This window comes from Gracilinanus agilis, chromosome 3 (genome assembly GCF_016433145.1).
Source record: "Gracilinanus agilis isolate LMUSP501 chromosome 3, AgileGrace, whole genome shotgun sequence".
NCBI lineage: Eukaryota > Metazoa > Chordata > Mammalia > Didelphimorphia > Didelphidae > Gracilinanus > Gracilinanus agilis.
In genome coordinates this window covers 636,466,792-636,481,608 of record NC_058132.1, presented here as the reverse complement: position 1 = coordinate 636,481,608, position 14,817 = coordinate 636,466,792, and the positions used below count along the sequence as shown (strand labels likewise).

The window sequence follows — 14,817 nt, the reverse complement described above, 5'->3', positions numbered from 1 at the left end:
TTTAAAAATTGAACTTTTCAGAGTAATTTTAACAGCATAATTCTTACCATTTCAAAGTGGAATTTGATGGGTTACATACAATTTTGTTTTTTCAGATCAATGCTCTAATGCATGCTTTGATTGAATTAAGAAAGAAGAACCCCCAAATCAAAAGTTTAGTTGTTTCTCAATTCACCACTTTCCTGTCTTTATTAGAAACACCACTTAAGTAAGTTGAACAGTGTTTATCACTTTGAGTAAAAAAATTTTTTAAGTGTTTTGCTGTTTGAATTTTGTATTAGAAAGGCAGAGTATTAACTTATGTACCCATTTTATAATTTTTTCCATCTTAACTTTTATAAAATTTATAATTAGGATTTTTTTATAACAGGATAAAATGTTTTAAATTCTATGTATACTATAGCTGTGTATGCAAATGATTATTTGCCTGTTGTTAATAACAACCTAGTAAATCTTTTTCTTGTTTTTTTTTTTTTTTGTTTTTTTTTTTTAAAGAGCATCTGGGTTCGTGTTTACTCGTTTGGATGGCTCCATGGCCCAGAAGAAGAGAGTTGAGTCAATTCAGTGTTTCCAGAAAACTGAAGCAGGATCTCCTACAATAATGCTTCTTTCCCTAAAAGCTGGTGGAGTTGGTTTGAATCTCTGTGCAGCTTCTCGAGTATTTTTAATGGATCCAGTAAGTAATCTTAGAGATGGACATGAGAGACATTTAAAAAAAATTTGTAGAGAGAGAATATATGTTTTTATTGAGAAGTTAATAATATCTTTCATTTGTGGAATGCGTCACATTTGCAAATTTTTTTTCATATACTACTTATCTAATCATGAAATACCAAAGGGGCCTTAGGTATTAAGGGACTAATGTAAGAATTTAAATTTAGGTTTTATGCTAGATATGTATTCTCAGGGCTTCAGACATAATAGGTGTTTAATCAACGTTTGACTACAATAAATGCATTTTGACCATTTAATAGATTTGGAAACTGAAATTTCAATGACTTTCTCAAAGTCATATCACTGATTGTCATACCTTTTCAAGATCTTTGGAAGGGCTGTTTAGTTACACGTAACCAATAAAAACAAAGTAGAACTCTCATAATAAAAACTGGTGGAGGAAATTCAAAGGTGAGGAGAACTTTACAGAGTTTTATCATTTATTGAAAAAATACTGTAGTGAATGAAAATTCTTTAAATGAGTTTTGATTTAATGGAATTTTCTTAAAAAACTAAGCAAATTCTTCAAACATAACAAATCTTTTTCTAACAGTACCATAGATTTCAAGCTAGAATTGACTTTAGAGGTCAGTTAGTTCAATTCTCTCATAGAAAGGAACCTGAGACTTATAGAAAGTTATGACTTGCTTGGATTTGCACTTCGATAATATATGGCAGAAGGGGATTTTTGAACATGTTACTTCCAAATCAGTGTTTCTTCCACAGAAATAACAATAGTTGACATTTATATCACTGGAACATTTTGTAAAGCACATTATACAGATTATCTCAGTTGAACTTCATGATAAACCCATGAAATATTGTCCTTATTTTGCAAATGAGGAAATCCTGGCTGAGGAGACCCAAGTGATTTTAGGCAACCAGTCTCTCTGGCAAGGTTTACATCAAATTTTGCCAAGTCTAGATCATAGATCTCCTATATCTGCTGCCTCACTAAGATCTTTTATCTCTGAGATCTAAAACTTCTAAAATTCTTGTCATAATACATCCTAATTCTCCCTGTTTCCTCATTTCCTTTTCATCTTTTTCCTGTAGAACTAATAGTTCTTCAACCTTATTTCATTCTCCTATTTACTTAGCTTCTTTAGAACTGTACATGGCAACAATAAGGAATCTTGTAGGCTAAGAGGTTGTGATAGGGATTTTTAAAAAATCTAACATGGCCAGCTATTATAAGGATATGAAAGTAAACCACCTCTTTTCTCTATGTATTTATATACTCCATTGTAGATTTTTAACCCTGAGTCACCAACCCTTAAGCATTCAATTTCTCTGGTTCTTGGGTATTACGCAGTGCCAGAGAAAATCACAATGACTTTCTGCCCTGATCTTGAGTGGTTTTTGATCCTGTGATGTGATTGAAACTAATATTTTTTTAAAAATCATAATTGATTCATTAAAAACCAATAGTACTGTAGTTACTTTTTCTGGTAGGATTTGGTTTGGCACATTTTAGTGGAAAATATTATAAAATTATTATAAAATATATAAAAGTATTATAAAATTAAGGAACATCATGTTTGGTGATTACATTTTTAAAAAATCACAGTTGTTTTGATTTCTTTTAATTGTGTAGCTTCTTAAAATAAATTACTTAACATTTTTACACAGAAACCATCCTTCAGAAAATATACCTATTTTAGTTCTCAAAGTTCTTTTGAATTCTTAATGAATATTAGATTAGAAACAGGTAATTTGATTGTTTACAGAGAAATACAGTATACAAACATCATTTCTTTAATTGTCTAGAATAGAGATGCCAAACTCACAGCCCCCAAAACTACTAGAACTAAATTAAAATGTAATTGGGAAATGCTTAACAAAATACATAAAAATGCAGTACAACATAGATGGTAACTTTTGGTTTTCTAAGGTAGTATGTGACCCACTAAGATCCTTTTTTATTTGAGTTTGATGCCACTGAGCTAGGAAACCTGTTCAAAGAGAAAAACCTTTCCAGCCTGTATAGGTTTATATGACAAAGAAGTGTAATAACAAATCCAACATGCAGTCATAGGCTTTATACTCCTAGACAGAATAGGAAGAAAAAAATAACAAAAAGGACTTGTAAATTTCTCTAAAAAAGAATAAGAGAAATGGAAAATTATAGAAAAGTGCAAATAATCTTCTCCCTGTAGAAAGATGCCCAAGTGTTTTTTAATTCTATTTCTTTTTTAAAGGGAACTATCAGTAAAAGCCAATAAGTTCAAAAAAGTTGTCTAGAAACCAAATGCAGAGACCATGAAACATTACCATACAGTAGTGATGTATAATCCTTCCCGTCTCCAAATTTTTGTCAGTCTTTAATGGAGCATAGCTTTTTTTAAAAAGAACATAGAATTGCTTTGCTTAATTCCTCCTAATAACCTCCCTTAGAAAATGCTAGCTATTTGAGATCTGTGTATATTATATATCTATATTTATGTAAATACGCATACATTTTTTTCATATGTCCTATATAAAAATCAACAAAAGAAAACCTCTGAGTATTAACAAATTTGAAAGGTCAGTTGTAAGATAACTCAATAGTGAATAGAGTGGTTCTCTCTCCGGTCCTTTTTGTGTTCTGGGCACCTTGTGATATCTTGTGTGTGTCAGTGTGCTGTCAGCTTCAAGAGGTCTTCAGAGAGAAGCCCTACAACTCACCTAAAATTTGTTAATCATATCTCAAAAGTCTGGAGTTTATTGATCTTGAGAAACATGATCATATCCTCTTCCCAGAGGTAGTTAACTATGATGGGTAGAGCATTGGAGTTAGGAGTTACTTCACATCCTACCCGTATCTCTGACACAGCTTATGTGATGCTCCATTGACATATTCTCCAATCTCTTTTGAGATTCAGTTTACTAATATGTTAAAAAGGGTTTGGAATCTGTTGCCTAAACTAGGGGAAGAGAAATGAGTGTTTGATCCATGCGAAGTAATCCCTGCAGACCACAAATTTGACTTAGTTTTTGTTTTATATTTTTATTTTTAATATATTTCTCATATTTTTAAAATCTGGTTCAGAATGCACCCAGGAGTGTTTGTGGACTGTGTTTTGATACCTCAGAGCTACACCAGACTTCCCTTTAAACATTAATAAAAACTAGACCTTCTAAAACTCCTCTGACCCTCATACCTTTTTTTATTTTTTATTTATTTTTAATTTTTTTTAAAACCCTTAACTTCTGTGAATTGGCTTCTAGGTGGAAGAGTGGTAAGGGTGGGCAATGGGGATCAAGTGACTTGTCCAGGGTCACACAGCTGGGAAGTGTCTGAGGCCAGATTTGAACCTAGGACCCTCCCGTCTCTAGGTCTGACTCTCAATCCACTGAGCTACCCAGCTGCTCCCCCTCCCCCATGCCTTTTTTACCTTTAATTTTCACCAGTTTCTTTATTCCTACTGACCTTTTTCTTCTTATCTGTGGTTGTTTAATTCATCAACTTGTTGAGGAACAAATGAAACAGTAGATGTAAAATGCTTCGCAAACCTTTACATTTTAAAACACTACAACATGTCAGTTACTAGTAATAAATTCTATGAGTTAATTCAGTGAACAGGACAATAGCATATTAACATTCTATTCTGATGCACTAGGTCAGATTTTTTTAGCATATGAGATGATGGGTACAAAAGGAGTTGGACTCTGAAGAGACTTGCTAGAAGTAGAAGCATGAGGCGTATTTCACAGAAGGGGTAGAGTTGGAACTTGACCTTAAAAGCTGGGAAGAAAAATAAAAGTAGATTGACATCAGTCAGAAAAAAACTATTTTTAAAAACATCTTCTTACCAGGCCTGGAACCCTGCTGCTGAAGATCAGTGCTTTGACAGATGTCACAGACTTGGCCAGAAGCAAGAAGTGGTCATTACAAAGGTCTGTTTTTATATAGCTTATTGTTTCATTAGTCTTTAAAACCATCATGCTATTTTCACAGGATCATAATAAGCTTTATTCAGTATAGTACTCTGAATTGGGGCTTTTTGAGAGTTTTCTCCTTTGAATATAAAGTTTTTCTTGGATAATGTAGTTGCTATTTGCTTTTTTCCCTTAAGGCTGAGTACTTAGTTGATAGTAGGAAGAGTTGTATTCAGGAATAGTAGAAAGAAAATTCTCAACTAATTATGATGCCATATATAACAAAAGGAGAAGAGATTCCTGATTTTTCCAGTTACTGTGGTATTTCCATGTGGTTCCTGGATCATAGATCTGGAGCTGGAAAGAATCTCATAGGACACCTAGTCAGTCCCCTCTCCCTCCTGTCTAGCCCACTCAGTGTATTTCACTTCCCTGCCCTCCATTTTACAGATGAGCAACTTGAAACCCATAAGATAAAGTGATTTGTCCATGTTCACATAAGCTAATGTGTCAGAGAAGGGATTTATATAAATACAAGTCCATATAGCTTAAAGTTGTGTATTTATGAGAAATTAAAAAAAATGTTTCCCCAGTTTTTCAAAACCTGGTTTCATTGTTTCTCAAATTGACTATGGTAGCTTCAGATTTAAGTTATATATTTGTCTTAGAATCACCCTCTTGATGCAACAATGGAACATCTGATAGAGAATATGTAATATTTTCTTTTCATGTTAGCACATTTAATAACCATAGTTGTAAAAATCCTTGTTTGTTTTTATTTTTAAGTTCATTGTGAAGGACTCTGTGGAAGAAAATATGCTGAAAATACAGAACAAAAAGAGGGAACTTGCTGCAGGAGCCTTTGGAACCAAAAAACCTAATGCTAGTGAGATGAAACAAGCCAAAATTAATGAAATCAAAACTTTAATTGATTTGTAATTTATGTGGCTTTAGGCAAGGTGAGTTTAACTGATCAAATACAGATTTACGAAATCTTTGGAAGAGGTAAATTGGAGCCTGCGGTGTGTCTTTTTTTTAAAAGGTACATAACATCTTTATTAATGACAAGATAATTGACATGTTTATCTCTCCTGGATCTGAACTTGTTTTTAATGATAGTTCAAATAGCAATAAGTACTACTGTGTACAATGACCTAAAATAATTTTATGAGAGAGAATTACTTTAGTATTCTACTTTCATAATACCAGTCCTAAGTATTCTTAAACTAATTTCCACCAGGTACACAGCCTTTTCAATTTTAACAAAATGTCAGGCCTTTTACACTTCTTTAGCAAATAAGTTTCTATGTTGACCTCTTATGGTTCACTCCATCTTCTTTGTGCTTTTTTGATGAAATAGATTCAAACTCTCTAAATTTAATTACACCTAGAATGTGTAGTGGATTGATTCGTTGGTATTTTATTCTAATACTATCCTTGCATCCAGAACCAAAATTTATGAGAGGCCAAATCCTGGGTCAACAAGTTAATTTTATGTAGTTAAAAAAAATTAGAAACTGTGTTATAGCAGTACATTCCCCGATATTGTCAGGTGTAGCACTATATAAAGCATTTAAAATGTGTCTTGGTACTTAGGTCATACATACAGGGAAAAAATCATTCCACCGTATTTGATTTGACAATTTAAATTATGGAAATGCTAAAAAAAAACATTTCTGTAAGTAGATAGTTTTCACTTATGAAGCTTTTTTGAAAAATAACTTTGTAAACTTTTATAATTCAGAAGTCTACTTGATGTAAAATTGCAATTTGTTTGCGTGGGTGGTTGAACTAGGTAACCTATAAGGTCCATTCACCTCTAAGGTTCTGTGATAACATCTTAGTCCTTATTCATAATATATCACTTATGCATGTTTTTGACATCAGCATATTTGGAACTTTTAAGAATTCATTCTCATACCCACAGAAATCTAGTCACCTTTATTACTTTTATGTTAATAAGAAAACTATTAATAGTTGTCACAATTCCAGATGATCCTCTTGAGTGCTATTTTAAAATATATATGTAAATTTAGTGATCAGGTTAGATAGTGTTACTTCCATATGGAAATAGTTTAGAGAATGTACACTTTTTTAAATGAGAAGATGCATTAATAACCGTAACAAGAAAGATTTCATTTTTGGTACAGACATAAAAGCACCTTAGATTTTTCTTATAGTATTTGCTGTCACCTGATTAGAAAGCAAGGGAGATGAGATGATAGTTTAAAATTGTGGCATATATGCTTAAAGGTTAGAAATAAACCATCCCTAAAGCCAAAATTTAGAATTGACTCAGGTCAGGTATACTGGCAGCTAAGCTTGCTACCTAGTTTCTCTGCCATTGTTAACAGCAGTTGATTCACATCAGATGAAACTAGGAGCTTGGTGGTACCTCTCCCTGGGTCAGGGAATGGAAGTTGAGGGCTATTCCACCAACCTTCTGCTTAACAAGCAAATTGGAGAAAATCTCTGTTGACCCTTGGCTATAGAAGCATTAGGGGGTAAGAAAAAGTAGGTCAGAACCTGAATTTTCCTATAGAACAAAATCAGATTTACTGTGCAACTCATTCGCCTTCCAAGTTTCCGTAAAGTTAAGGACTCCCTTTGCCTCCTTTCCCAAACATTTTCCAAGTTTCTTTTCCCTCATTTCCAATATTTATTTTGGTGAGTTCTTTTAAAAGTACAAATATTTACTTAATGTATTGTTAAAGAAAATATGCAAACTATTTTGAAATTTGGGGATAGATACTGGAATTTTAACTTAAGTTAGTGCTGTTATGAGCCAGTTTGAGTTACTGCAATACTGACAAGACAGAAGAAGCTCACTGTGAAAGTTTTGTAAAAGGTAGATGCTATACTCTATGCATTTGTAGTCTGGATTGGATTTCTCTGTTACATTTAAAATCAATAAAAATGTTAGAATTGATTCCATTGGCTTCTAAAATTTTTTTCCTCAAAATGTCAACAACTTCAACAAAAGTAAAACCTCTGTTTTACAAATCACAGGCTTCTTCTTTTAAGAAGTTAATGGAGTTAAAAGGAAGTACTGGGCTGGGAGTTAGGTTACTTCCTTAGAATCATGTATGGCTTGTTGGCCACACAGGTTGAGGACTACCTGGGGCCTACAGCTGTGTGTCTTGAGTTCAGTCCACTGCTTACTGGTTGATTTTCTTCCATTTTGAGATAAGGATAGCCTATGTGTCCATCTCATAGGAGGATATGATATGATACTATGTCTGCTCCTTCATGTGACTGTGAGGCATGGCCACCAAGTGAGGGGGTGTCACTAATGCTGGGGGTATATCTGAGGCATTTCATCTCTCCTGATTAGTCATCGTTTAGTTCATGAGGGATTGAGCTCTCATTCATTCAAAGTTAAGGGTACATCACTTAGATCCTTCATAGAAAGGTTAGCAAAAGATAAGAAATACTAGTTTTTTTCCCTTAATGTACTTAAAGGAAATACATTGTGATCCTGGTTCTCCATGTAAAATAGAAAGCATTTCAGGCATTGAATAGCTTATTTGTGTAGAACTGATAGACAAAACCAAAATAGAGTTTGTACTTAAGTCTCCTGGACAAGCTTGGAAATGAAGACTCAACTAAATGAAGAATAAGTGCTATTTATGTGAAAGAGATCTTCCTAACAGAAAGCAGCATTAAAGTTCTTCTAGGCTCTTGGATAGCAGAAAAGTATTTCATACATCCATGGATTTTCCCTATTCAGCCTGTCTTTTTCTAATTCTTAAAAACGAAGTTGAATAGACTTAGAAAACTAAGGTGTATGTCTTGAATATGAATATAATATTGATCCCAAATAGTTGCTGTAACCTGCAGGTTTCTTCGGGCAGGGACTCTCTTTTTGCCTTTCTTTGTATCCTCAGTGCTTATTAATGCCTGGTACATAACAGGTACTTAATAGATGCTTATCGACAAACCTATTAAAGCAACTGAAAATTTCCATGTGGGCACTCCATTTAGGAGATAGGCTGTTTTTTCATATGCCTGTTTTGGAAAGGACTAATAAAACAATTCTAGCTTAATTAATGTCTGCATCAAAACACATCTTCAACTCAACTGATGTTTTATTTTCCTAATCTTCAAAACTAATTTGTTCATTCCTCAATATCAGATTTTTCTCTTTAGAGGAAAAGTAAAGACTAGTGTGTGATTATGCTTTGAAAGCAAAAGAGGTAACTATTTCACATGAAAGTGGTGTTATTTGAATAAAAGTGGTTTTGTGTATCTCACTAATATAGCTGCCAAGTTAATGTATTAGCGTGTTTTTAAAAGATATCCTCTCAATTTTCTCCTTTTTGTTGTTGTTAAATTGAAAATCCTTAATTAAGAATATTTTTCCATGGTTACATGATTCATGTTCTTTCCTTCCCCCCCAGCCCTCCCCCCCATAACCGACATGCAGTTCCACTGGGTTTTACATGTATCATTGTTTAAGACCTATTTCCATATTATTGATATTTGCATTAGGGTGATAATTTAGAGACTACATCCCCAGTCAACCCATGTGTTCAAGCAGTTGTTTTTCTTCTGTTTCTATTTCGAGTGTTCTTTCTCATAAGTCCCTCAGAATTGTTCTGTATCATTGCATTGCTGCTAGTAGAGAAGTCCATTACATTAGATTGTACCATAGTGTTCAATTATACCTCTTAAGACACTATTAGAACAAATAAAGCAAGAAGAGTATATGTATTCCTCAAGAGCAAACATCTCTTCCATTTTTTGCCTTTGAACTGTGTCTAGCACACTACCTAGCATACAGTAAGTAGGTGCTTGATAAATGTTGAATATGGCTTCACAATCTTCTAAACCATTTATCTTGCAAACATGCTATTCATGGCAAAGGGATTTTGGTGTTAAGGACAATAAAGCTGACTTGTATTGATTTCCTAATATCTTTCATTTAGTGCTCTACCCCTTTTTCTATAATATATACATGGAAATGTCTTTATAACTTTTAAAACTAAACTATCCTAAAGAAGGAATTATGAATGTAATTAAAGCAAAAGTTCTATTGTCCTTTTCACCCTAAAACAAACCTATTCCTCAATGTCATTATCCTTGGCACTGTTCAAACCAGTTAGATTCCTTGGCATTCTTTTTTTTAATTCTCACATGCATTTTTATTACTATTTATAGTTGCCTGTACCCTTAAGCTTCTGTGAAGATATCTCTCTGTTTTCATAATTGTGATAGTGGCCATTTCATTCCAAGTGAAGTTTTTTTTTGTTTTGTTTTGTTTTTTTGTCTCCTATATCCTACCATATCATTTCTGCATCCTAAGCAGAGATAAGAATGAACTTTTCATATGCCTACAATACCAGGGAACTTAAGAAAAATAAACATCCTTAATGTTTTTTAGAGAAGGAATCTTTTGTACTTAAAATCTCTCCCTTGCCCCATTCTCTGTCACAGTAGATGAAATGTCCAAGAACAATAAGGCTTATTGGAAACCCAGATAGCTGGAGGACAGCTCTTTGGTATTGCAACCTGGAGGGCTTCTGGTAGTTGCCACCTTCCTTCCCTGCCCCAACCCATCTTCCCTAGCTGATATGAGACCTCAGGCTAGTGCATTTAGAAGGGTGGTAGAAGAGACTCAACTGGAGCAACCAATTTAATTTCTAGCCTTCCAGGGACTGTTACTATCCACAAAGAATGTCCTTAATAAACACTTGCATTTGCAAGTTCTAAATGTGACCTAATTCTCACAATGTGGTTTGTGTTTATCACAAAATCACTCATTTAGAGGTCAAAGGCTGCCAGATGTAAGAAGTAATATTTACAGAATCTAATCAATTATTCATTCCCTAATTACTTGAAGTAAAACCCCAAACCCTGATTTATTTGGAAAAAGGAGTAAATACTTTAACAGAACTAGTTTAGCAGTATTCATTGGATTAGAACCAAAATATTTTGAGAAAAATAAATCTGTATGATTCCTAGATGCTGTTTTTCTTTTTTGAAAAAAATCTTTGTTATAAGGGATGACTCATTGGGAAGAAAAGGAAAGATACAGAGGAAAGGTTACAGTGGGAAATCTAGGCAATGTAAAAACTAAATTTTAAAACAGTTTTAGTTTTGATCAGTTAGTTATACAAATGCTGTAGTCCTGAAATCTAATTTTATATATTAGCATATCAATATATTTATCTTAGATTCAAGAAAGCAAACCTCAAATCTAACAGCTGTCACAAATGCAACGTGCTTTATTTAGTAGATCTGACAATTCATAGCTAGAAGTAATCTCAGGGGCCATTTAAACTAACACCCTCATTTAAAAATTTTAATTTCACAGTAGAAAATGATGCTTAAAAAAGGAGTGACTTGCCCAAGGTATTGGAGGCCAGTTATCACTTGGCCAGGAAACCAAGGTCAAATCCTGTCTTTGCCATTTATTATTGTGTGACCTCAAGCAAGTTCTAATCTTCTTGAACTGCAGTTTGCTCATTTCATGGGATTAGCCAACCTCTAAAGTCCATTTCTAAATCTATGATCTTAATGATCCATCCATATCTGGTATTCACCACCTGTTCAGCCTTGGACAGAGGCCTCAAATGTCCTCATCTGTAAAATGAGTAGATTGAACAAGGATGATCTTTGTCCCTTACAGCTCTAATTCCCATTATCACTTTTCCTAGCTCACAGCAAATTAGGGGTCATAAATCAGGAGCAGGTAGAAACAGCTGAGATTGAAGTACACTCATTACTGAGAAATAACAGCTAGAGAAGGGAAAATTAAAAACCAGACCAAACTAGCAAAGCACAGTGGTTGGTCACTTAGCGTAGCCCTGCATATCCCTCTGTAGGCCTTCGTTATTAAAGTATAGTACAAATGTTAGGAGAGTAAAAATGTGTAGACAAGTTAACTTTAGGATCTTGAAGAAACTAGTTTCTAATAGTAAAAATTAATTTTGCTGAAAGCCTGGTGATACTGTTATGACTACTCCGTCATCACAGCTCATACCCTTGTCTTTATAGATGGTCTAACTCTAAATCAATTGGTGTGATTAAAAAAAGAGCCCCTTGATCTACCTGCTGCTAATGAGCCTCTCCTGGTTTAACTAAGCTGGAGCCTTTCCAGTTTATTGGATTCTGCCAGCATTGGCATTCTTTGGGCATGGCTTTCGAGAACCCAGAGTTGCCTCTGTACAACAAAGAAGCATTTGAGGTTATACCTTTGGTGGGGGGGACTTAAAACAAACTATAATTTAGCTCAATTCCAGCCTAATTCTCTCCATTCCTCACATATTGTCTCTCCTGTTTGGAGTGAGATCTTTTGCACTTCATAGAATCCTTCAGGATTCAGTTCAAGCATCATTTTATATATGTAATCTTTTCCCGATTATGGTACTGCCCTTCCTTTCCTCCCAACCTATCATAGAGTGAACTATTTTGTATTTATTTGTATTTCCTTTGGGTGTGTGTAACTATACACATAATGCTATGCCCTCCCTCCCAACTTATCTTATGGTGAGTGAGCTTTGTGTTTATTTGTATTCCCTTTGTGTGTGTATGCACACACAGACACTTGTTTTCTCCATTATATAAATTTTTGCATTTGGAATTTTTTCATTCATTTTTTTCCCATTCTAGCATCTAGCATAGTGCTTGGCATGTAGTAAGTGCTTAAAGGCTTATTAATACAGAGCTTGAAGGAGAGAAATGAATTATGACAAATCTAGTTCTTTAGGAAAAATCAAATCTAAAAAGACGTGTTTTTTCTTACCCTGGCAAATTCAGGAACTTTCAAGAGTGTTTTGGGCAAAGGTAGAAGAACCTAATGGTTTGCATCAGTGTAGAGATAAATAACTTTTTCCATCATTCCAGCAAACAGCTTCTATAATTCTGTCTTCCTGGAAGCTGCCTCTAATTAGCATAGTGGTAGTTACTTGCCCTACCTCCCTGGTTACTACCACCCCTCTTTAAATAGATTAAATATGTCCATATTTGGAATATTTTTAAAAATTATATTATGCCAGTCCTAAATATTTCTTTTCATATCAGTATTGCCTAAAATATGTTTGCTTGTCAGCTCTGGGAGTGGGGAGGGAATAGGGGAGGGAGAAAAAGATGAATCATTTAACCATGGAAACATATTTAAAATTAAATTAAAAAAATAAAATTAAACATGTTATGTTCCTCAAGGACAAGCACCATAACTATCGCCAAATTGTATGGTGATTTGCAATTGTGTGCTTAAATACTATGCCAACCAGTACAAGCTATATTTAAGATCAGAATATGGTTAGATTTTATTGACATTTGTTGCTGTTCAGTTGTTTCAAGTCAAGCTTGACACTTCATGATCCCATTTTTGGGTTTTCTTGACAAAGATACTGCAATGGTTTGTCATTTTCTACTCTAACTCGTTTTGTTGAAGATGAAGAAACTGAGGCTAACAGAGTTAAGTGACTGGCCAGATATGAATTGAGGAAGATGAGTCTTCCTGACACCACTCCTGGCACTATCCACTGAGCCACCTAGCTGCCCACTTTGTTGACACTGGTTTTCTTTTAAACTTGGGTTTATTTTGCTTTTTGAGGTAGGCAGAAACCTATAATCACTTCATTTAAAGACAAAACATTACAATGGACTTTAAAAAGATCACTTAGAACTTTTGAAACACACCAAATATTGAGAATCTCTTTGTTTTTAAAGATTTCTAAGGATGGATATTCATCCTTAACTCATGAGTGTTTTGTTTTCTAATAGTTACTCTAATTTTCCTATTGTACAGCTTCCCTGATCCTCCCTTCCTACTTTATAACTCTACAAATACTTGAAGGTCATTATACCAGCTCTTCTTCATTATCTTCTCTATAGATAAGCATGATTCATTTAACCTTCAGAAATGCAGGGTAATAGTTATTTAGTTTCTTTAGGATTCTGGGCTTATATCCTTAAGTTCTCATTTAAAATTCAAGAGAATTGCCTCTTCAGTCCTTCCTTTCAGTTATTTATTTCCATGCTTCCAAAAGATCCCTAATTTCATCACCATGAGCTCTCTGTTCCACGAATGCAGCCACCAAAATTAGTACCTCAATTGTTCATGAGTAGCTTTGGCATACTCCCTTTCCCCCTGAAAATGTCATTAGCCTCTGGTCAAGAACCTTTAGTTGAACTTGGTTAGTCTGGCTTTCAAGAGACAGACACATGTCCTAGCATCAATTAAAGATGGAACCTTTCCATCTGGGTAGGATTCTCCAGAGCTTGGGCTCCACTGGCATAGTCTTTGGGAACCCAGGATCACTCCCACACTATAAGGAGAAATTGTAGGAGGACTAAGTGAAGGCTTGTTATTTAAGGTTTTTAACAGCATGCTCAATTATTATTAATAATTTTATTTATAATTACATATAATATGTAATAATATTATAATTATAATGTGTAATTATAATTAATGTTATTAATATTATTTTTAAAATCCTCACCTTCTGTCTTAGAATCAATACTGGGTATTAGTTCTAAGGCAGACAAGTGGTGAGGGCTAGGCAATAGGGGTTAAGTGCCTTGCCCAGGCTCACCCAGCCAGGAAGTGATTGAGGTCACATTTGAACCCAGAACCCCCCATCTCTGCGCCTGGTTCTCAGTCCACTGAGCCACCAGCTGCCCTTCAATTACTTATTTTTTTAACAGACACAGGCAGCACAACGGGTGAAACACTGGACTTCAGAGTTAGGAAAACTAGTTGTAAATCTTGCCTCAGGAACTTGGCTGTGTATCTCATGCCCATTCACTTAACTAATCAGGCTCAGTTTTCTCTCTGTAATATGGGGATAATAATAGCAATGAACACTTTTGTGTTGTGGGGGGCCAAATGAGATGCTATATGAAGACGGTTGTAACACTTAGTACATTATTTAAACACTAGCCAATATTATTGGTATGGCATGCTTAGCTTATGGACCAAGTTGACCGCTGAGACCGCTTAAGGCTCTTGTTTTCCTCCAGTGCTCTATTCTGCTCTTCCCCAGTGGGAAGTGTACGGTTGAGGGACATTTCAATCTGGTAAGAGTCACTTTGGAGACACAGTCCTTCCTCATCAGGGATTAGGAACCATTTCCAACTTAGAAATATCAGTGGACTTAATGAGAAAACCTTTCATTCCATCAACTAGATTACTGATTCAACAATAGCTTAGGATTGTTTTTTTCGGAGGAATACTGTTGTTTCCCATATATTGGTGCTAAATGATCACAGTTTCTAATTGTTAGGATACCC

General features: G+C 34.5%; 1 protein-coding gene across 1 annotated transcript in view; it reads left to right on the top strand.

The window, feature by feature from the left end:
* The window catches only part of HLTF (helicase like transcription factor), a 31,745-nt gene extending 26,160 nt beyond the window's left edge, over positions 1 to 5,585 (top strand). The window contains exons 22-25 of the mRNA XM_044669468.1: positions 96 to 208; positions 496 to 676; positions 4,513 to 4,593; positions 5,362 to 5,585. Coding sequence (XP_044525403.1) covers positions 96 to 208; positions 496 to 676; positions 4,513 to 4,593; positions 5,362 to 5,514 — 528 coding nt within the window. The 3' untranslated portion in view covers positions 5,515 to 5,585. The remainder of the gene's footprint in view (positions 1 to 95; positions 209 to 495; positions 677 to 4,512; positions 4,594 to 5,361) is intronic.
* Positions 5,586 to 14,817: the final 9,232 nt, after the last annotated feature.